The 23,261-nt window shown below is 41.7% G+C and overlaps 1 protein-coding gene across 3 annotated transcripts in view; it reads left to right on the top strand.

Annotated features, from left to right (window-relative positions):
- LOC100765471 (protein kinase C-binding protein NELL1) overlaps positions 1-23,261 on the top strand; it is an 864,465-nt gene that overhangs the window by 420,471 nt on the left and 420,733 nt on the right. For all 3 annotated transcript variants that reach the window (XM_027410508.2, XM_027410509.2, XM_035442493.1), the window contains one exon: positions 22,019-22,144. In XM_027410508.2, coding sequence (XP_027266309.1) covers positions 22,019-22,144 — 126 coding nt within the window. The remainder of the gene's footprint in view (positions 1-22,018; positions 22,145-23,261) is intronic.

A 23,261-nucleotide genomic window follows, 5' to 3' on the forward strand; every position in this document is an offset into this window, starting at 1 on the left:
GGGTTAGGTCCAATAGTAAGATTCTATAGTCTAGCATCTAGTAATAATGGGGCTAGGTCTGGAAGTTAGGTGGGTTAAGGATGTTGCAGGAGCAGGAGGAAAAAGTATGGGATAGGAAAGCCTGGGAAGATGGCGCGGTGCATAAGAATGAGCATCTGATGCTGCCCAGAGGCATTGTCCTTGGCTCCTGCTGGTAGAACCACTTAAGTATGTCCCTGATATTCCCTTCTGTAAAATGGGACAGTAACACAATAGTAGCACAGGGACTGTCATGAAAGTTTGATACCCACCAAGCCTAGAACAGTGTCAGAAACACAGCCTGTTTTCCAGAGTTCTCAGTGGTGTCACCTCCTAGGAAGAAAGACAAATTAAAGACTCTCTGTAGGCATTGAGTACATTTGGAAAAACTGATTCTCAAAACTAATCAGTGATAGTGTTTTTGCAAAGTAGCATTTTGGCAGGGCAGTGGTGGTGCACACCTTTAATCCTAGCACTTGGAAGCTGAGGCAGACAGATCTTTGTGAGTTCCAAGCCAGCCTGGTCTACAAAGTGAGTTCCAGGACATCCAGGGATGTGAACACAGAGGAACCCGGTCTTGAAAAACAAACAAAGACCCCACAAAGTAGCATTTTGTCTGTATGTGTATGTGAGGGTAGAGATGCCAGGGAGATGAGGGAAAGAAAGACACATCATCTCATATCAGCCTTTGTCAGGGTGGCAGTGTTAGAACTGACGCCCAACTGGTTGGAGTTTGTGAATGTTGGATGTTGAGGCATATATGGGATATCCATATCACCCCCTCCATGCCTCAGGAAGCACTAATGGAAGAAGGCCCAGAAAGAACAGAATAACAGGAGAGAGGGATGATGTGTTAGGGATTGCTGTCTCCAGGAATGACATGGCTGTTACATTCTTTGTTATGCCCATGTGTGTGTATACATTTGTGTGTAGGCATGCTTGCTTGTTCATATGAATGCAGAAGTTGGAATTCAGTGTTGGGTGTCCACCTCTACTACTCTACCTTAGTTTTTGAGACAAGGTCTCTCCCTGAACTTGGATAGGTACGCTGCCTGGCCAGCAAGCTACAGAGATCCACCAGTCCTTTCCTGACCCCAGCACTGGTGTTATAGATGTGTATTACTCTGCTTGACATTGGTGTGTGTCAGGGATCTGAACTTGGATCCTCATCCTTTTGTAGTAAGCGCTTTACCCAGTGAGCTATCTCTTCAGCCCCTATTGCATTGTTTGCTGAAAGACCCCCCAACCTAATCAAACATGTCACAGAATGTCCCCTCTCTTGAATTCTTTTGTGGACACAGCTGCTAGCAGGGGCTGCTTTTCATTCAACACTTGGCACCCTCTGGAGCTTCTTCAAAGTTAGCTTTGCTGTATGTCAGGTATTTCTTTTCCTCAAGTAACACCCTTTCTCCTCAGAAATATAAACTATCTGTTTCTAAAACCTGTCATCCCATCTAGTTGTCACCAGTGACAGATGGCATGGCCATCTCCCTCATTCACTGAGGCCTTTGGTACCTCATGGCTTGGACTTCATCTTCACAAAAATATGTGCTATTATTGTGGGCAGGAGTTCAGCCTCAAGATCTTTACCTTTTGGCCTAATGTCATCCTCATGCCTGTTCATCTTCTTGTGCTCTTGACTTCCATCCCTTGACTGTGGTCCTTAAAAATCACAAACTCTAGCAGACTGAGCTCTAGACAGAATCTTCCAGCACCAAACTCTTACACATTTTCATGCTGTGCACAGCGCTGCAGGTGAGGTCTCTCCTCATCTATGTGTGCTCTTCTCACAGTCACAGATGCTCTCCCCTAGTCAGACTCAGCATTGCTTCCAGGTGATGGTTCTAAAATCCTCAGTGATCCTTAGGTCACCACACTTCAACAGTTCTATGTTAGTTCATGCTTTTCCTTTACAAGTATCTGAGAATGAACAAGTCAGAAATTGCTCTTCTCAACAATGCACACATCTCCTTCATGTTTAGTACTTCAAATCATTTTTATCAACTTCTTTCCAAAATTAATAGATGCCCTCAAACTACTTATATAAATGATTTTAAATTTTAGGAAAAATACATTTAAATGAGAGACAGATGGAGAGAGCTACAGAAGGGCTGAAGAGTTGTTTATTATTAAATAATATGATAAAGAATTTACTAAGTATAAAAGCTAGAGGACGAAATGGGCCCATCTTCATGTCAAGTGCATGTTGCTGTTCTCCTCGGGGGAGAGTCTAGCCATGTCTGTGCATGTCGTTCAAGGCCTGCCTGTGCTCATGCTCCTGATGTTCCCCTTTCAGCTGGCAAAGCCTTACTCACACATGGAGCTTCATGCTGGTAGCTCTTTATGTAGTAATCCTATTTCCAGGGGTTTCTTCTTTCTCCTGTTCTACCCTCTTCTTCATCCACCTTTCATGTCAGCTCTCATCAGGCATGCCCCGTCATAGGCACACACTGTCACCTTCCAGTTTTGTTTTTTTTTGGCATATTTCCTTCACAGTGCCTTCCTCCTGCCAGTGCCCTCTGCCCACATTTCTCTTGCTCTGTCTCACGGCCATGCCTGCCACTTCTCTGCTTTCCCTACCTAGCTTCATTCCTGGCCAGCTGAGCTCCTGAGAGCAAGGTGAACCATGGTGAAACACCCACATAACCCCAGCCTGTGCTGATTACATAGACCAAGGCTTGGAAAGACCATTTTAAAGGGGCTTCTCAGAGGGGCTGTTCGTTCTACCTGAAACAGTCTACACTAAAGCAGGCTTCCTGACCGAAAGCCTGTGAAGAGGACAGAGAGCTCCTGGACTCTGGCACTGTTTTCTGCCTCTAGCCTTTCCCAGTAATGCTGAGAATAGCATTTGAAAATATACATCTCTCAATTCTATTTTTTTTACCACCCCTCCTTCCATTCCCCCATCCTGTTTAGGGGTTATCCTCTAACATTTGCTGGGTCCTCTGGTAGGTAAGGCTGGGAAAGGGCCAGTCCAGTGGGTCTCTTCCCAGGGCTGAGCAGGATGGTGAGTGTCGACGACTCAGACCCTCCCCATTCCTAGTTACTGGAGAGAAATACACACTGAGTTGAGAGACTTGTTGAAGCAGGATCAGCTTTATTCTAACAGGCAGGAACTTATATAGGGTTGAGGTAGGGGATTGGAATCTTAGGATGGGGTAAAGTGATGTGAGGAGGGGTCAAGAATATTCCACCAAGTTGGCAGGTAAGTAGGCAGGGGGCAGTCTTACATCAGGCGTTGCTGAGTCACCCCCACATGGAGGTTACAGGACAGAGACAGTTCGCCAAACTCTAGCCAGGCTCAGGAGGTTACACCTGGCCTCACATCTGAGCCTTTTTTGGCCCAATAACATTCACTAGCCACTCTCACATCTCTACACTGCATCATAGTGTACCTATAAAAAGGAGAAGCCAGTATCGTTTCAGCCTCCAGAAAATGCTGTTACATGGCATTGTGACATCTTAGATTTATTTTTTTTGCCTAAATTGTTTCATTTACCTAAGGTGGAAGAGCAATCCATTTTCGTTATCAGATTTTATTTATTTAAGACTCCTTTTTATTTCTACATTCATACATAAAGTACAGAATGCTTAAACTCTGAAGGTTTATTTTTTGTTTTTTGTTTTGTTTTATTTTTTTACTTCAGAGCTTTACTTTTTGAATAATATTTAGGGCAAAGACATTAAAAAATACCTCTCTCTCTCTGTCTCTCTGTCTCTCTGTTCTCTCTCTCATACACACACACACACACACACACACACACACACACACACACACACACACACACACACACAGCTACATGCTATTATGTAACTTCAGCACTGGCAGCCCACAACAGGAGAGCAAAACCATTTCCTGAGCAGGAGGCAGCAGTACCTGCTGTTGCTGATGGGAGTACAGGGTGGGGCAGAGAGAGTCTTGCCTTGTGAATGATGTGTTCAGCTCCATGGAAGAGTGAAGGTGGTGCTGTGGAGGGAGCATCCACCCTTGAGTGGACATTGGCTTTTTGTCCCCATCCCCTTCATCGAGGGAATATACAATCTTCTCTTGGGGTCCTCCCTGTTTCCTAGCTCCTCTGGTAGTGTGACTATAGACTAGTGATCCTTTGTTCTATGTCTAAAAATAAAAAATGAGGGAGTACCTACCATGTTTATTGTTTTGTAATTGGGTTACCTCACTGAGTATGGTTTCTTCTACTTCCATCCATTTGCCTGTGAATTTCAAGATTCCATTGTTTTTTTTTTTTCCCTGAGTAGTACTCCATTGTGTAAATGTACCACATTTTCTCTATCCATTCTTCAGTTAAGTGGCATCTAGGTTGCTTCCAGGTTCTGGCTATTACAAATAATGCTGCTATGAACATAGTTGAACATATGTCATTATTGTATGAGTGTGCATACTTTGGGTATATGCCCAAGAGAGGAATTGTTGGATCTTGAGGTAGACTGATTGCCATTTTCCTGAGAAATCGCCATACTGATTTCCAAAGTGGTTGTACAAGTTTGCACTCCCACCAGCAATGGAGGAGAGTTCCTCTTTCTCTACATCCCCTCCAGCATAGATTGTCATTGGTGTTATTAATTTTAGCCATTCTGACAGGAGTAAAATGGTATCTCAGGGTGGTTTTGAGTTGCATTTTCCTGATGGCTAGGGATGTTGAGCACTTTTCTCAAGTGTCATTCGGCTATTTTGGATTCCTCTGTTGAGAATTCTCTATTTAGTTTTAATTGTATTTTTGGTGTTTTGGAGACTAGCTTCTTGAGTTCATCATATGTTTTGGTGATCAGCCCTCTGTCAGATTTGGGGTTGGTGAATATCTTTTCCCATTCTGTGGGCTGGGTTTTTGTCTTGCTGAATGTGTCCTTTGCCTTACAGGAGCTTCTGTTTCAGGAGGTCCCATTTATTAATTTTTGATCTCAATGTTTGTGCTGCAGGTGTTAGGTTCATGAAGCAGTCTTCTGTACCAATTTGTTCCTGATTACCACCTACCTTCTCTTCTAAGAGGTTCAGTGTAGCTGAATTTATGTTGAGGCTTTTGATCCATTTGGACTTAAGTTTTGTACATGGCAATAGATACTGATCTATTTGCAATCTTCTACATGTCTGAATCCAGTTATACCAACACCATTTGTTGAAGATGCTTTCTTCTTTCCATTGTATAATTTTAGCTTCTTTGTCAAAAATCAGGTGTTCATATGTGTTAATATTAGGGTTTTCAATTCAATTCCATTGGTCTACCTGTCTATTTTTGTGCCAATACCAAACTGTTTTCCAGACTATGGCTGTATAATAGAGCTTGAAGTCAGGGATGGTGATGCCTCTGGAAGTTCCTTTATTGTACAGGGTTGTTTTGGTTATCCTGGGTTTTTTGTTTTTCCACATGAAGTTGAGTATTATTCTTTCAAAGTCTGTGAAGAATTGTGTTGGGATTTTGTTGGGAATTGCATTGAATCTGTAGATTGCTTTTGGCAAGATTGCCATTTTTATTATGTTGATCCTACCTATCCAAGAACATGGGAGATCCTTCCATTTTCTGGCATATTCTTTAATTTCTTTCTTTAAAGATTCAAAGTTCTTACTATACAGGTCTTTCTCATTTTTGGTTAGTGTTACCCCAAGATATTTTATGTTGTTAGTTGCTACTGTAAAGTGTGATGTTTCTCTAAGTTCTTTTCAGCACATTTATCTTCTGTATATAGTAGGGCTATTGATTTTTTTTTTAGTTTATCTTCTATTCTGCCACTTTGCTGAAGGTGTTTATCAAATGTAGTGGTTCCCTGGTAGAGTTTTTCGGGTCACTTATATAAACCATCATGTCATCTGCAAATAGTGAAAGTTTGACTTCTTCCTTTCCAATTTGTATCCCCTTGATCTCCTTTTGTTGTCTTATTGCTCTAGCTAGGACTTCAAGTACAATATTAAAGAGATATGGAGAGAGTGGACAGCCTTGTCTTGTTCCTGATTTTAGAGGAATAGCCTTGAGTTTCTCTCCATTTAGTTTGATTTTGGCTGTTGGTTTGATGCATATTGCTTTTTATTGTGTTTAGGTATTTTCCAGTTATTCCTGATCTCTCGAAGACCTTTATCATGAAGGGATATTGGATTTTGTCAAAGGCTTTTTCAGCATGGCGAGATGATCATGTGGTTTTTCTTTTTCAGTTTGTTTATATGGTAGATTACATTGATGGATTTTCGTATGTTGAACCATCCCTTCATTCCTGGGATAAAGCCAACTTGATCATGATAGATGATTTCTCTGATGTGTTTTTGGATTCGATTTGCCGGTATTTTGTTGAATATTTTTGCATCACTGTTTGTGAAGGATATTGGTCTGTAATTCTCTTTTTTACTTGTGTCTTTGTGTGGCTTGGGTACCAAGGTAATTGTAGACTCATAGAAGGAGCTTGGCAATGTCTCTTCTGCTGCTATTTTGTAGAACAATTTGAGGAGTACTGGTATTAGTTCTTGTTTGAATTTCTGGTAGAATTCTGCACTGAAACCATCTGGTCCTGGGCTTCTTTTGGTTGATAGATTTTTGATGACTGCTTCTATTTCATTAGGGGTTATAGGTCTGTTTAAATTGTTTATCTGTTCTTGATTTAATTTTTGTAAGTGATATCTTTCCAGAAAATTGTCCATTTCTTTTAGATTTTCAGATTTTGTGGAGTACAGATTTTCAAAGTATGATCTGATGATTCTCCGAATTTCCTCAGTGTCCATTGTTATGTTCCCCTTTTCATTTCTGATTTTAATTAGCATGCTCTCTCTCTGCCTTTTGGTTAGCTTGGATAAATGTTTGTCTATCTTGTTGACTTTCTCGAAGAACCAACTCTTTGTTTCATTGAGTCTTTGTAGAGTTTTCCTAGTTTCTACTTTATTGATTTCAGCCCTCGGTTTGATTATTTCCTGGTGTCTACTCCTCCGGGGAGAGTTTGCTTCCTTTTGTTCTAGAGCTTTCAGTTGTGCTTTTAATTCTCTAGTGTGACTATTCTCCAGTTTCTTCATGTGGGCATTTAGTGCTATGAACTTTCCTCTTAGTACTGCTTTCAAAGTGTCCTATAGGTCTGGGTACGTTGTGTCTTCATTCTCATTAAATTCTAGGAAGTCTTTAATTTCTTTTTTTATTTTTTTCCTTGACCCAGGAATGGTGCAATTGTGCATTATTTAATTTCCATGAGTTTGTAGGGTTTCTGCAATTTGTGTTGTTGTGAATTCTAAATTTAAAGCATGGTGGTCTGATAAGATACGGGGGTTATTCTATTTTTTTTGTATCTGTGTAGGTTTGCTACTTTGCTGAGTATGTGGTCAATTTTAGAGAAGGTTCCATGTGGTGCTGAGAAGAAGGTATATTCTTTTGTGTTTAGATGGAGTGATCTATAGATATCTGTTAAACCCAAATGGTTTAACAGATCTGTTAGTTCTTTTGTTTCTCTGTTTAGTTTCTGTCTGGTGGTCTTATATAGTGGTGAGAATGGGGTGTTGAAGTCTCCTACTATAAGTGTATGAGGTTTTATGTGTGATTTGAACTTTAGTAATGTTTCTTTTACAAATGTGTGTGCCTTTGTATTTGGGGCATAGATGTTCAGGATTGAGACTTCATCTTGATGGACTTTTCCTGTGATAAGTATGAAATGCCCTTCTTCATCTCTTTTGATTGATTTTAGTTTGAAGTCTAATTTGTTAGATATTAGGATTGGTACCCCTGCTTGTTTCTTGGATCCATTTGATTGGAAAATCTTTTCCCAACCCTTTATTCTCAGGTACCCTCTGTCTTTGAAGTTGAAATGTGTTTCTTGTATGCAGCACAAGGATGATTCTGTCTTTGTATCCATTCTATTAGCTTGTATCTTTTTATAGGCAAGTTAGGATGATTGTTGATTCTTGTTTGTTTTGGATTTGTTTTTGTTGATGTTATTGTGTGTGGATTTCCCTAGGTTTTTTTTTTTTTTTTTTTTTTTTTTTTTGTGTGTGTGTGTGTGTGTGTGTGTGTGTGTGTGTATTCGGTAAAGTGGGATTATCTATTGCCTAGGGTTTTTTGAGCATAGTTATCTTCATTGAGTTGGAATTTTCCTTCTAGTAATTTCTATAGGGCTGGATTTGTGGATATGTATTGCTTAAATTTGGTTTTGTCATGGAATATCTTGTTTTCTCCATCTATAGTGATTGAAAGCTTTGCTGGATGCAGTAGTCTGGGCTGGCATCCATGTTCCCTTAGCGTTTGTAGGACATCTATCCAGGATCTTCTGGCTTTCAAAGTTTCCATGGAGAAGTTGGCTGTAATTCAGATAGTTCTGTCTTTATATGTTACTTGTCCTTTTTCTTTTGCTGCTCTTAATATTTTTTCTTTATTCTGTAAGTTTGATGTTTTGATTATTATGTGGCAAGGAGACTTTTTTGGTTCAGTCTATTTGATGTTCTGTAAGCTTCTTGTATTTTCATTGGCATGTCTTTCTTTGAGTTGGGAAAGTTTTCTTTGATTTTGTTGAATATGTTTTCTGTACCTTTGAGCTGAATTTCTCTACCTTCTTCTATACCTATTATTCTTAGGTTTGGTCTTTTCACATTGTTCCATATTTCCTGGATATTTTGTGTTAGGGATTTGTTGGACTTCAGATTTTCTTTGGTGGATGACTGTGGAACCTCTAATGAGTCTTCAACACCTGAGATTCTCTCTTCTATCTCTTGTATTCTACTGGTTATGCTTACATCAGAGGTTCCTGATCATTTTCCCAGCTTTTCTATTTCCAGCATCCCCTCATTCTGTGTTTTCTTTATTGTTTCTAATTCTGTTTTCAAACCATGAACTGTTTGAATTGTTTCCTTCATTTGTTTGGTTGCTTTTTCTTGGCTTTCTTTAGATTCTTTAAGAGTTTTGTTTATTTCTTGGATTTTTAATTTCCTCTTTAATGGTCTCTATCATCTTCATAAGATAATTTTTAAGGTGAGCTCTTCTCCATCATCTTCGCTGGGCTTTTCAGTTCTTGCTGTTGGGGAGCCCCTAGATTCTGGTGGTGTCATATTGGTTTTTCTGTTGTTGAATGTGTTCTTATTCTGTCTTCTTCCCATGGGTGCAGGTGGGTCTCTCTCTCTCTCTCTCTCTCTCTCTCTCTCTCTCTCTCTCTCTCTCTCTCTCAGGTGGCAGGCAGAGGGCTCTGGCTCAGGCAGCAGGCTCAGGCTCAGGCTCAGGCAGCAGGTAGAGGGCAGAGGGCAGAGGGCAGAGAGGGACAAGTGTGAGGTGTTTCTGGACACAGGGTGGGCCTCCCGGTCCGGGCAGGTCCACTCTTGTCCAGGGGGAGGCTCAGGAAGAACCCAGCAGGAGGTTATGGGGGAGGTTGAGGGCAGAGCCATGCTCAGACTCACCTCAGGCTCAGGCAGCAGGCAAAGGGCCTGGATTTTGCTTTTGTTTTTGTTTTTCAGAAGAAAGTCGGTTATATTCAAAGGTCTTCTCTTTTCTTCTCTAGTCTATTTATTTTTGCATTTTCTTAGCAATAAATGGACCTGATGGTGTTTGAGGATCAGCTTGAACACTTCCTGATTTTCCTAGTATGATGGATTCAGTTAGATGTATAAGAATTTGGAATTAGGGCTGATGTTAACTTCAGTTTAGGATACTTGTTTCATGCAAGACATGCCTCCCCCACCCCTGCTATGGGAGAACACGGGAGGAGGAAATTGTCTATATCTTGACTCACCTGATGGTCTTTCAGCACAGAAGTGATGAAAAATGGGGAGTGGCTTCCTCGAGCCCTGTTTGTGTCTCTTATCTTAAATCCAGAAGAATGGAATTTGGAGCCAGGTGTTTGATCACTTCCTAATTTGATACCATTGTGAGTCAGAGCTAAACTCCTGGAACCAAATCATTTATTTATTTTTTTATTTTTTATCCATTTATCTTTTGTTTATATTATATGCATCCTTGTGTGTATTTATACCATGTTCATGTAGAATGAGAGGAGACCAGAAGGGTACACTATCTCTAGAGCACAAGTTAAGACAGTTTAAACCAATATGGGTGCTGGGGACAAAACCTGTGTCCTCTGCAAGAGAAGCAAGTGCTCCTACCTACTAAGCCATTTTTTCCCAGCCCTATATTATTTATTTATTTATTTATTTGTTGGTTTTTTGAGACAGGGTTTCTCTGTGTAGCTTTGGAGCCTATCCTGGCACTCGTTCTGGAGTCTAGGCTGGCCTCGAACTCACAGTTATCCACCTGCCTCTGCCTCCCCAGTGCTGGGATTAGCGGCATGCACCACCAATGCCCGGCCCATATTATTTATTTTCTAAAATGCTAAAGTCTGTGCACTTTATTTCGGTTGTACAATGAAAATAGTGACTGAATAACTTGATTACATGACTACAGCAAAATGTTTAATAAAACCTCAGCAGGCAAACAGAGAAACTGTGGTCCTACATAGAGGTTAGGGAAAGGTAGGTGCTATAGTTTTCAGTTCTCAGTTGTTACCTTCTATCCTGTTTACCTCTTGGGTACCTATAAAAGAAAAGATGTTCATAGTACTTTTATGCTGTAATAAATATGAAATTAATCAATATATGAAAGTACTGGGCCTATGCTTGGCACAACGTGGTAGTCAAAGAACATAGCTCCTTTTCTACATTGAGCCTACCTATTCTTTGACCAGGAGGCCTTGAATGGCACTCACACAACCCATCATCCTGGCCCTACCTCCCTCCTGGATGAGTATAGCTTCTGAAGACCCAAGCCACATCACATCAACATGCCAAAACTTCAATGCTTGTGGAGTCTGGCAGACTGCCAATAGCTCTTGAATTTCCTTTCCCAACTGAACCAAAGACAAAAGATTGCTCTTACTTTCCTATGTCTGGACTATTCTGTGGCAGCTCATCCAATTTACAGCTTATGAACTTGCCTTTTTGGGGGAAACCTTGGTTTTGTTGGTTGTTACCATCATCTGAAGTGGCGCTTTGACACTGATGGGTTCAGACAGGCTGTGGTGCAGCTTAAGTCCAAGACCAATAATCACTCTTCACCCTAAGTGTTTCTCTCCTCATAGATAACTAACACCAGTTATGGACATTCTTAAAGGTCAGAAGTACCAGGGTGGGCAGAATGTCACAAGATGAGCTTTCCCAACCTTAGGTAGAAATTGATGTGCTGTGATTCCCCAACAGCTAAAGTGAAAATGTTGCTTTATGACAGTGGTTTGATTCTGAAATTGAGCCCAGCAGGATAAAAAACAAACATATTTTCCTGAATTTCCACGTATCTTATATTTCTAAATATGGAATATACTTTAAAAATGCCAGCAAGCCAACAATCTTAAATGCTATGGTGTAAGATGTCCTTGTCCCTTGGAGTTTAAACCTGAAGACATTTGATTTATCTGGCAACATGTTTGTTTGACATATATGGTAGAACTTTGTGCAAAAATTCCTTTCTTTAGGCAACAGAGAAATGGGAAGGTTTATAGTGGGCACCAGCTGACAAAGCCACAATAGAAGACTGAGGACTGGGTAGCTTGAAAGCCTAGGACGCTTTCTTGCTTTTCTGGGGTTTGGAGTCTGAGATCTGGGTCCTAGCACAGGGAGGTTCTGGTGAGGGTTCTCTTTCTGGCTTACAGGAAGGTGGCCAGCTCAACTACAGACAGAAGAGGAAGAAGACGAAGTTCCCAGTGCCTGTTCTTAAGAGGGTCAGCACACATGATTCTTTTGCTTGCATCTAGCCCTAATTGCCTTAATCTCTAGACATCATCATGCTTCAGGGTAGAGCTTGAACATGTGAGTTTGGGGAACATAATCCCCTCTAAAACAATGAGCTATGTGGTCTTTGATAAAAGTTATTTTCCTTTCCTTGACTTATCGCTTCCTATCATTTTATTATTAGTTTTCTCTTCGCCTTCCCCCTTTTATCCCATTCCTCCCTATTGCCCCACCACTCTTGAGGCACAGATATCTGTGAGATGAATTGCAATGGCAGATACATTTTAGTCAGCTGGAAATGTCCTAGGGAAAAGCAGAACCAATGCCTGAAGATATAAAATGCTAGCCCTGGGCCATCTTTCAGAGAGACCACACCATTCAGTGCAGAGTTGTGTAGCCTGTGTTCGTAGCCTCACATCCAGGTCTGCTCTGACCTATGCAACCTTTGACAATTTGTTGTGCCTTTAATCTCTAATCTATTAGGTGAAAATGGCACTAACCTGTACCATGTAGAGTTGTGAGTATTGAATGAATTCCTTCACATAAATTATGTAAAGGTGTGTCTCGCATAATCGGTCTCATCTTGTGCTTCCTCATGGAGGTCACTTGGACTGGAGCTTTCCCAACATTTCTGTTTATCATAAAGAAGGCATTTCTTTGTGAAAAGGATGCATTTCCTCTACACACACACACACACACACACACACACACACACACACACACACTCACACACACACATTTCGACCTGCCATCTGTGGCTATTTGTGGCTATTTGTCTATAGTCCTAGATTCTATAAGCATTTGATGGTGCCCCCCCCCCCCGATTTAGGAAGAAACTACAAATATGTACAAATAGATTTTTTTTTCCTTGAGACAGGGTTACATATGTATTCCTCCACCTCCTGAAATGATGTTAGGATTATAGGCATGATCACTACCGTCTGCCTATGCGGTTCTGGGGCTCAAAACCACACCTTTGTGCATGCTAGGCAAGCACTCTACCAACTCGGCTACACCCCAGCCCCATGATTATAGACAAATGGAACATGGTATACAGTGCCAGTTTTGGAATAAGAAGGCCTTGACCTTTGATACTGCTTATAGCAATGATGAGAGTGATCATCTCTGTGCCTGTGGGACCCTCCATCCTCATTCCCTCTAACTTGCTTGCTTTCCCTCTCTGTCTTCTCACGTGAGAAAGCATAAAACAGTCCACATTTTGTCTTCCCCCCATGACTTTAAAAACTGAGCCTAAAATATGTTTTTTAAATTAGTGTTAGGCTTACAGTAAAACTGAAGGCACAGGCATGGCACCCACATCTCACACGTATTGGCATCTCCAGCAGCTGGTACATTAGCTGCAGTCGGTGAGCGTACTGTTGATGTATCATAATCATCCAAAGTCTCAGTTCATATCAGGCCTCATTCTGGTTGGGAGTTCTATTAATTTGGATGAATGACGCTGACAGGCAGCCGTCAACTCACCAGCAGCTTTCAGAGCATTTGCAGTCCTCTAACCCACTGCTGAATCTTTATTGTTCCAATTTAGAGACTGCATAAACTTAAACTTAAGAAATGTAAATATGGCACATATGGAAAGGAAAGCAGTGCTGGTTCTAGAATGCCAGCCGGCTGGCTACCACAGCCGTGTTTTCATTGTCTCACTTGCTGCACAGTTGGGAGGTCAGTCTGGTAAAATTGCCCTGCAGGTTATCTTAACAGAGAGCCTGTCTGGGCTGTTATTGTGTGAAGACAGGCTATCTTGTCTTCACTGGGAGATGCTGACAGGGGGCCACAGTGAGGACTCTGGCCACCCAGATGGTGACCTTCAGGACTGTTGTCTCAGAAGGACATTTAGGATGTGCACATGCTCCTCCTGTGAGGAGAGAAAGTGGCCCAGGAGCTCCTCCAGAGGTAGGACCTTAAGATAAATGGATAGAAAGCCAAAAGTAGTGCCAGGGTGGCTCAGTTCTCTAATGCATGCCATACATACAGAAGATGAAATTCATTTATTTATCTATTTATTATAATTTATTTTTAAAATTTTTATTTTTCCTTCCAACCACAGTTTTCCCTCCCACTTCTCCTCCTGGCCCCCTCACCTCCCTGTCAGCTCATCACCCCCACTCCACTCCTCCTCACAGGTATGGCTTCTGTGAGGAGTCAACAAAGTCTGGCACATTAAGTTGGGGCAGGACCAAGCCCCTCTCCCATGCATTAAGGCTGAACATGGAATCCCATCATAGGGAATGGGTTACAACAAGCTAGCTTATGCAATAGGGATAGATCCTGGTCTTACTGTCAGGGGCCCCTCAGATAGCCCAAGCTTCACAATTGTCTCCCACATATGGAGGGCCTAGATCAGTACCCTGGAGTCTTCACAGCTGTCAGTCTAGGATTCATGAGTTTCCATGAGCTTGGCTCAGCTGTCTCTGTAGATTTCTCCATCATGATCTTGACCTCCCTTGGCCATATATTCCCTCCTCCATCTAAACATCCCATGTGACAGATGGAACATTCTGGTTCAATCCCAGCACTGAAGACATTTTAACAAAGCAAGAACAGAATGCAACATTTGACCAACAAGCCAATGTCCCTGATTCATTGCTCAGAGCAGGATATGGTATATATGCTTCTTGATGTCATGCTGACCTTGGCTAAAATTCCAGGGACTCTATGTGTGCTACTGAAGCCAGTTCATGGAAGACTCATAGGGAATGAGGGAAGATGCCCACAGTCCTTGATCAGAACGTGATTCAAAACTCCAGTGGCACTGTCATCCTTCCTTTGTTCTCCCCAGTCCCCCATCTCTGTGTCTAGCTCTCTCTTGGTTGTTTTTACTTGCCTAGGAAAGCCTTACACAATGAGTCTGCATAGACCACATTTTATTAAGAAGAATCCTTGTATCCACTTCTGTGTGCTGCCTAGACCCTGCACCACAAGCTAATTTTCATTTGTGCTCTAACTTAATGACAGTGATCCCAATTTGGGTCGGTTGGGGTTTACTCCAAAGTCCTGTAGATGGAGGCCGGTGGTGTGTGAAGAGCCATTATGTCACATCAAGTTTCATTTGAAAGTCTATAAGTATACATTTAAACAATGAAAACAAACCGCTTCACCGTCCTAGGGACATAAATCATGTGTTTTCATTACCTCAAAAGACCACGAGAAGATGAACTCTAATATTTCAAAGACGACAAGCAATTTATATGAATGAATCACAATTCGGGCTCTGGTCTACTGGAGCCAATATACACTGCGGCAAGGTTTCAGATGTTTCTTTAACAGCAGTGGATAATCGGATAAATACCTGGGCATTCTGCTGATTTCTGATTCACTGAAGGCTTTGATGGTCGTAAGTAACTGAAGTAGAAGCTATATGAAGAAACAGGTTCAAGGTGGCAGAGGCTGCATCTGCTTGTTTGGGAGCTTTGGGACCCCAAGCCTAAAGTGTGAAAATGTTAGGGTTTGGTTTAAAAGAGCCAAGGAAACTGTGGTGCCTGGGGTGGTTTTAGTGGAGAAAGTAATACCAGAACAGATGTCATGGGTGGTGTGGGCAATGGGCACAGATATGGAAAGCTGTCTGCTCCTGTACATATCACAGGGACAGCAGCCACGCATCAAGTAAGTGGATTGAAATTCATGTGAATGTTAGAATCACCGGTGAAAATGCCCTTTCAAATTGAATTACTAAATCCAGGTTTTAATGTTCACTGATTTTGTGCTTTGATTAAGAGCTATAATAATCTCTGGGTCACAGTTTACTTACCATGACATGTGGTACCTACTTACTAGTGCCTCCAAGTAAGTAAGTAGGGTGTTGAGATGCTGCATGTGGGGTGCTGAGCATAGTGCCTTCTACATACAAACAAGAGACATTGTTGTTTGTCAGCTGTGGGGCTGGCCCTTGTTTCAGCAGATGTGTGCTGTGCTCACTACCCCCTCAAATCAGCAGATGCCAAGTTAATTACGGTTCCACTCAGCATCTTATTAGGGCAAATTCAACCCTTTAGCTGGAGCCTGGATTTGGGTGTGGTTAAGACTCACTTGAGATTCCCACAGTCTCAGTCTTTCATTCCTTCCTGGCTCTGGAGTGAACATTACTTTGAGCGAGACAACTGTGCCAGAATTTGTTTTATTTCCAGGCAAAACACTTTCTGCCTTGGTGACCTCAGACAGAAATTCCCAGCCCTGAAAGAATCATTCCTCTGCCCAGTTAGGATCCACATGTTCTCTCCTTGAATAGTGAATGGCTCATTCTTTGGACCAGTACCTTATGGTTTTTGCGAGCTTCTGTTTTCTAATTGTTATCTTTTCTATCCTTTTCCTCTGTGAACAAAATGCAGTGTTTGTCCTAGGCTCACTTTAAAAATCTCAGAGGGGAGGGGTGGGCGGCTAAAAATCCTCAGCTATTTCTGGAGGTTGTTTTTCTCTGGGTATCCCAGCTCTTTGAAGATGTTAATTCTGTTTTGATTCTCTTTTTAATCAGATTTTCTTTCTGAAGCACTCTTGAGGCCTATTGAAACTGCACTCTGTTCTGCCTTTCCCCCAAGGAGGGAGAGCAGCAACCTTTATCTTGGCAAAGCTGCCACTGTTCCATTCCACCCCCAACTTGACATTGCAGAACTCACCACCTCCTCCTTCTCTTCTAGGGACTCAGCTGGGGTGTGACCCCATTTCATTTTCTTCTCCCTCCCCTCCACCTCCATGTGCCTCTTACATGGGATGGTTGACTGGAAAGCTAAACAACAAAGATAAGTTTGACTTTCTATTTTTTCAGGTTTACTGTTATGCTATGTCTCTCTAGGCTGATATCATGGAAGTTTTAGACATGCAGGAACCAGTATTCCAGGCATGAGCTAAAAACAAATCCTACTGTAGCAGCATGTTGCTTTCCAGAGTATTTGTGTTAGTGGCCACACCCCTTTGGTTGTAGCTTCAGGTGCTGAGGGAACCAGAAAGAGGGAAGCTTGAGGCAGGATTCACTCTCTTGTGCTCTTTCTCTTGGGTAGAGGATCTGATCTGAAGGGCAGGGAAACGCTGCAGCAGTTCTTTATTAATTATCTGTGTAAGTTGTTCCCCACTAAAACACCATTTTATCATTTATCTTGGGTATAAGGAATTCATTACACCCACACCTTCAACCTATGGTAAGACACTTCAGTAGAGCAGCTGAGAAGCCAGGCCACAAGTCTTGAATGTCTTACAGAGAGCAAGGGTTTGATTCAATCTCCGAGAATTCCTCTCTAGGTTTCATAACCACCTACTCTGTTGTTTTGAAAACACTTTTACTCAAAGCCTTAGATGCCTGTTGTAAGAAGCTTGTAACCAGGCAGGCAAAGGCCTGGTTGGAGGGAGAATATGACAAAAGTTACAACCAGGCAGGCAAAGGCCTGGTTGGAGAAAGATGAAAAGAAATGGAGTATAGGGCCACTACCTGGCCATTATAGATAAGAGTGAGACTGTGTGTTGTGTGGCAAAGTGTGATTAGCAAGATTTAGCAAGCTATTTAAGGGACCAGCTCAGAACTGGGAACTTTAGAGTGTACCACGACTCTGTGTCCTGGAGCTCTCCTGGGCTAACCTGAAACAACCAGTCCGTCAAGCTGAGTACCACAACACAGGGTCCTCAGGAGACTCGACAGCCTGAATTCAGAGGAACAGAACAGAGAGCCTGAACCTGTGGCCTCTGCAGGAGAGGTGCCCCCTGCTGTGACCCTATTGTCTGTGGTTCTTAGGATTGTTTACTTATGCTTGTGTGTGTAACTTTGACATAAGTGTGAAGTAAAACTTACATACTCAAAACCAACTCTCTGAGTCTGTCATTCCTCCCAGGTCAAAACCTGTTAAGGGCTTGAGACACCTGTGAAGTAAGGAGTTGGCATGGTCTATCTACTTGAATCAAAGTAAGCATGCCATAGACAAATAACTTCTTCAAACCCAGATGAGGTGTCATGCTGTTTTACCTTCCTTACAGTGGCTGTGCTTTAACCCCACTAACAGCCCAGCCATACTGGGGGGATTTCTGTTCCCCCAGACAATGGCTATGTAGCTGCCACTAAAGGTTGTAATTAAATCTCTGTTGCTTAGAAATTCAAAGGCTAGGGTAAAAACCTTGGAACTCAGAGAGTAGCAACTGATTTTTCTCTTTACTGGCATCCCTGGAAGCCACTCCCTTCCAAATGGCCCAAACCAAAACCAAAACCAAAAACAAAAACAAAACAAAACAAAAAGACCAAAAAAACCAAAACCAACCAACCAAACAAACAAAAACACACTAAGCTTCTCCCTGCTACTTCCTGTGAACCAGTTGCTAACCTCACCTCTCTGAGCCCAGGTTAATTTTATTTAATTAACACAAATGAAACACATCTTTACATAGTTACCAGGCAGCAGAAGCAAATGTAACATATCTTTGCTCAGCTAAAATAATATTCCACAACAGTGACAGCCTCACAACAGTCTCATGGTGGCCTGAGGGAAATGAGCCAGGAGTCTCCCTTGGAAGGAGTGACAGGCATCCTTGATGGGCAAGCACTCACTGCAGTCATCGGCCTAGTTGTCAGCTGTGGCCATGGGTGAAGATTGAATCACCTCCAAGGCAGGTCCCGACTAGTTTCTCATCTTGAAGGATGGTTGGGTATCCCAGCAGAGTGAGATGGACTTCAATGTGGCTGTGGCTGTGGCTGTGAGCAAAATACCAACGTGATTTAGTCCTCAGCTTGGCCTGCTCCAATCAATTCTCTTTCCTATAGCTGGAGTGATATTTTAAAAACAGAAATTGGATTGTGTCACTGCCCAGATTAAAGTCCAAGCTCCTTCATGTGGGCTGAGAGGTCTGGCAGGAGCTGGCCTGAGCTTTTATTTCTTTCCAGTCCAATTTCCAATAGGCAAAGCTTCTTGTAACCAACTCCTTGAACACCCAGTGCCACTTCTCCCTTCCCATGGACTATCTTTCTACGTATAGAGCCTCCTTCTATGACCCTCTCAGAGTACTGAAAATACTTAGCTACAAACTTCCATATCTTTGGTAAAAATTATTAAAGGCTTCTTAGGCTGTCAGATCCAAGGTGGCAATTTGCTCATTATTCTACCATGGAACTTAGTAAAAACTAATTAATATTTTCTTTTTAACTATTTAAATCTCTTTTTAATAAAATTGGGGGGAGCATTTGTACAGATGAGTGAAGCTGCCTGTGGAGGTCAGAAGATGATATAGGATCCTTTGAAGCTGGAGTTATAGTGCTTATGCACCACCACATTTCTGTGCTGGACACCAAACTCTGGTCCTCTATGAGAGAAGGAAGCTTTCTTAACCTTTAAAATCTTTATTTGAAACTTCCAAAGATGTAGCTCAGGCTGGCTTCAAACTCACGACTCTCCCACTTCACATCTTCAGCATATACCTACCAATATGCACCAGCACAACTGGCTAATTAGGGTTCTTAAAAGTCATGGTTCAATGAGTCTCTCCCTTTCTAACTCCATAGAGACTTAGAAGGCTTCTTCTAGAGTTTCCTCTCTGGGTACTCACCCCATTTCATACCTCACAAGTTCATATTCATCTTTTATGATCCACTTTCACAACCTTCTTCTTTGAGGTAACCCTTTGTCCTAGTCAGAGAGGGCTCAAGTATGTGTCTCAGTGAGGGCATATCTACGTATCATGTAACACGTTAACTATGCCTAGTGATGACCTGCTTTTAACTCAGGGGCCCAGGCTGGGAGAATGTCCATGTATATGTTTCCATGGTTTCTAAGGTAGCAACAAACAGATGTAGAGGCAGATGCTGGCTTACTATGCCTTTCTATCCACAAGGATACCCTTAGTCTTAGAATTCATGTGCAGTCATGTAGCCGTGCTTAAACGAGATGAGGATGGAGAAGTGTGATCCTGCCATGTCCAGACATAGGGAAACATTTATGAACAATGCTACCTCCAAAACCCTCCTTAATACTTGGCTTCTCTTATGTTTATAGCCTTTCACTTCCATAGTTTTTCTGCCACCCTTCTATGTTCAGACTAAATAGACTTGCAATGAACAATAACTAAGCTGCCTTCTGAGCTGGCTAGCTTTATTTCAATTTGACACGATCTATAGCCATCTGAAAAGAGGGGAGCTCTGTAGGGGAAGCTGTAGCCACGCCTACTTAGGGGCTGGCTACAGGTGTGCCTGACCACGCTTGCGTGGTCAGGGTGATGTAGAGCAATACTGCGTTCACACTTTCAGTTTCACTTTTAGTACTTGCTGGACAGACTGCTGCCACGCCGGCTGGCTAGGTCGCTCTGTAAGTAAGGCATTTCCCTATTAAATAACCTTATATTTCTACCTGACTCCGTATTGGTAATTTCCCACTATAGAGCTCAATTGTGAAATTCCTCCAGAAGATCTGGCCTGTGGGGCATTTTCTTAATTAGTATTTGGTAGGGGAGGGTCCAGCCCCCTTGTGGGTGGTACCATCCCTGGGCTTGTGGTCCTGGATTCTATAAGAAATCAGGATGAGCAAGTCATGAGCAGTAAGCCAGTAAGCAGTACCCCTTCCTGGCCTCTGCATCAGTTCCTGCTCCCAGGTTCCTGCCCTGTTTGAGTTTCTACCATGATGTCCTTTGATGAACAGTGATGTGGAAGTGTAAGCCAAATAAACTCATTCCTCCCCAAGTTGCTTTGGTTATGGTGTTTCATCACAGCAAAGGTAACACAAACTAGGACACTTTCAAAACAGCATGTCAGGCTCTCTCTGCTATTTGCCCATGCATGCATGAAAGATATGTGGTGCTGGTGCCACAATTCTTTTCCTCTATCAAGATTTCTGCTGTAAGTGGGGTTCCCCAGAACATTCCCCAGAGACACAGACTGGCACACAGGAAGTTTTTGACTGCTTGAATTCTCTCATTAATTTTTGGTGCTTTGATCTCATGCCAAGATTATGAGATTCCTGTTAACTGTGGTTCTCCTCCTAAGACCTCAATTACCCAACAATAATTCTTATTTATAGGTTGACAGCTCTTTAGGACTGAAAAGAGTCTAATGTTATTTCACTAGGTTTTATTGGGAAATAAATCAAACTACGTTTCTTTTTCAAAAATAAACAGATAAATGAGTTTTTTTAAGTGACTCACCATAGTCATTTTTTCCTGTTTTCTACAAATTAAGATATTAGGATGTCGATAATTATCTTGTTGAAAAAATTGAATTTGACTATTTTCAACTCCAAGGTCCTTTAAGCTGACATCATAGCTAATAAGAGATGTATGCGTTCAAATCCCATGTGTGGCATGTTAAGTGGTGACTCAGACAATTTAACTTCTCTGAACTTCCATTTTCTGCACTTTAAGATAGAGATGATGTAGACATTTTAATCATGGATTTACATTTGAATCAAACTAGTTCATACCTTGGATGATACAAAGCATCTGGTTCATCAGGAACTGATGCATAGAGAAGCTGATGAGGGCATAAAGGTTCAGAGTACCAAATGCAAGTCTCCATTAGCAACTATCAGATCCAAACTAGACCTCATGCTTTCTGTCTTGGATTGCTGTGTTGTTTTAACAACCCTATCAACAATTATGTAACAGTAGTTTGAACAAAATGAGCATAAATCCATTTTTGAAAACACATCTCCAGAAAAGACTGGATTATATGTTTATGGTTGTAAGGTATTTTAATCTTCATTGGGAACTACATATAGTCAGCAGGTGATGCTCTGATCTCCATCCCAAAGACAACATAGTCTTCTCTTGAGTCAGCCCATTATCCTATCCCTTGGTGCACAACCCCAGGTGAGAGCATGGAAATGCCAATTTCGAATCTAAAAGCAGTTGCTGTTTTAAGTCTAGGGTACAGTGTGGAGTAAGTAACTGCAGCATCATTTGGTAGCAGATTGATTAAAGCATATCTCAGTAAGATATATAAGCAGAGAAGGACTAGATTCCTTCATCTTTCCAATGAGAGCCACACCATGTCCTGTGGATACCTAATACATATTAATGGGCCTCAGTTGGGTGGATACAGAGCACCTGGATTTTTGTGCATTTAAATAGAGTTTCTTACATGGTGAGAAATTAACAATTGATTTTTGTCTTCACCCTTCTTGGATTCTCGGCTGTGGCACCTCACCATGCATTTTTCTAGGACACTTTCAATGCAGAATGGGGTCCAGTGCATCAGCTGCTTTTGCACCCAAGTGTTTGAATTTAATGCACCTTGCTTTTACTCCTGACATCAGTGGGCTTTCACCTTTCACAATTTCATTACAGGGTAATTATACTCTGACTTGATTACTCCACTCACCATAATTTTGTGTCTTTTTTTTTTAGATATCGATGAGTGTGCAGCTAAGATGCACTACTGTCATGCCAACACGGTGTGTGTCAACCTGCCAGGATTATATCGCTGTGACTGCATCCCAGGATACATCCGTGTGGATGACTTCTCTTGCACGGGTGAGCATTAAGACTGTCACTCTAGCTCTGTACCATCCCTGTATCCTCACGTTATCTTCTCACGCATAGAGTCCTGCAATTTACCTACAGCATTTTCCTCCTGCCTTACTTTAATATCATATTTTGAGAAAGAATAATAATGAAAGCAATATTATCTGCATAATTGATTTCCACAGCCAGTATTTGTGCCTGTGTGTGTGAACATACATAAATGGGCATGTGCATTGAATTGAAGTCCCAGTTGCCTATGGTAATACTGAGGGACTAAGAGATAGCAGTTCTAAAAATAGAAAGTCTCACACACTCTTCTCTTGCCATCATAATAAAACTGGTATTTTTTGCATATAAGAAAATGTCAAGAAAGAAAATCATTAGCTTGAGAAGGGTGGTAAGTACATTTAGTGGTCAGAGATTGGGCATTTGGGAGCCGGTCAGTATTATTTGGTGAATGTTTACTTATTGTCAGTTTGTCATCTCTTCTCTCTCTCCTAAACACTAGCCTGCAGTTCCATGGTCAGGGGCCATGCCTCTATATGAGAGGAGTTACTTGTCATGTACCTAGTTTGGAGTTCTATTGTAATTTTTTGTGTGTATATGCATGTGCCTCTGTGTGTGTGTGTATGTGTGTTTGGTGTGTGTAGGTGTCCAGGTGCGTGGTACATATATACACCTTCATCAGCTTTATGATCTTGAATGTAGCATCCTTAAGTTTCTGCTCCAAGCTCCTATTTTATCCTGAGTTTCTGAACCATAAATCCCATCTGTAGCTAGAGTATGTAAGAAGTCATATCCTCTTAATATGTATATAACAGAGCTCTTCTTTTCCTTCCATTTCTTCAATTTTTTAAAAGCTGACAATTACTGTATCATCTGTCCAGTTTTTAAAGGTAAACATTTGAGGGTTATGCCTGACCCCGTTTTATCCCTGGGAGTGGTGGTTGATTGAGTCTATACTTACAGTTTCATCTCTAGTCTTGTTGACTCAGTCTTAACACTCACACTGTCCTAAGTCTGTGCACTTCCTATACCATGTAAGTGGAATTGCCTTATGCTACTACTCTCCTATTCTACTATAATCCATTCTTCATATAGCAGCCAAAGCACAATTTAAAATATT

This window comes from Cricetulus griseus, chromosome 3 (assembly GCF_003668045.3).
Source record: "Cricetulus griseus strain 17A/GY chromosome 3, alternate assembly CriGri-PICRH-1.0, whole genome shotgun sequence".
Classification (NCBI taxonomy): Eukaryota; Metazoa; Chordata; class Mammalia; order Rodentia; family Cricetidae; genus Cricetulus; species Cricetulus griseus.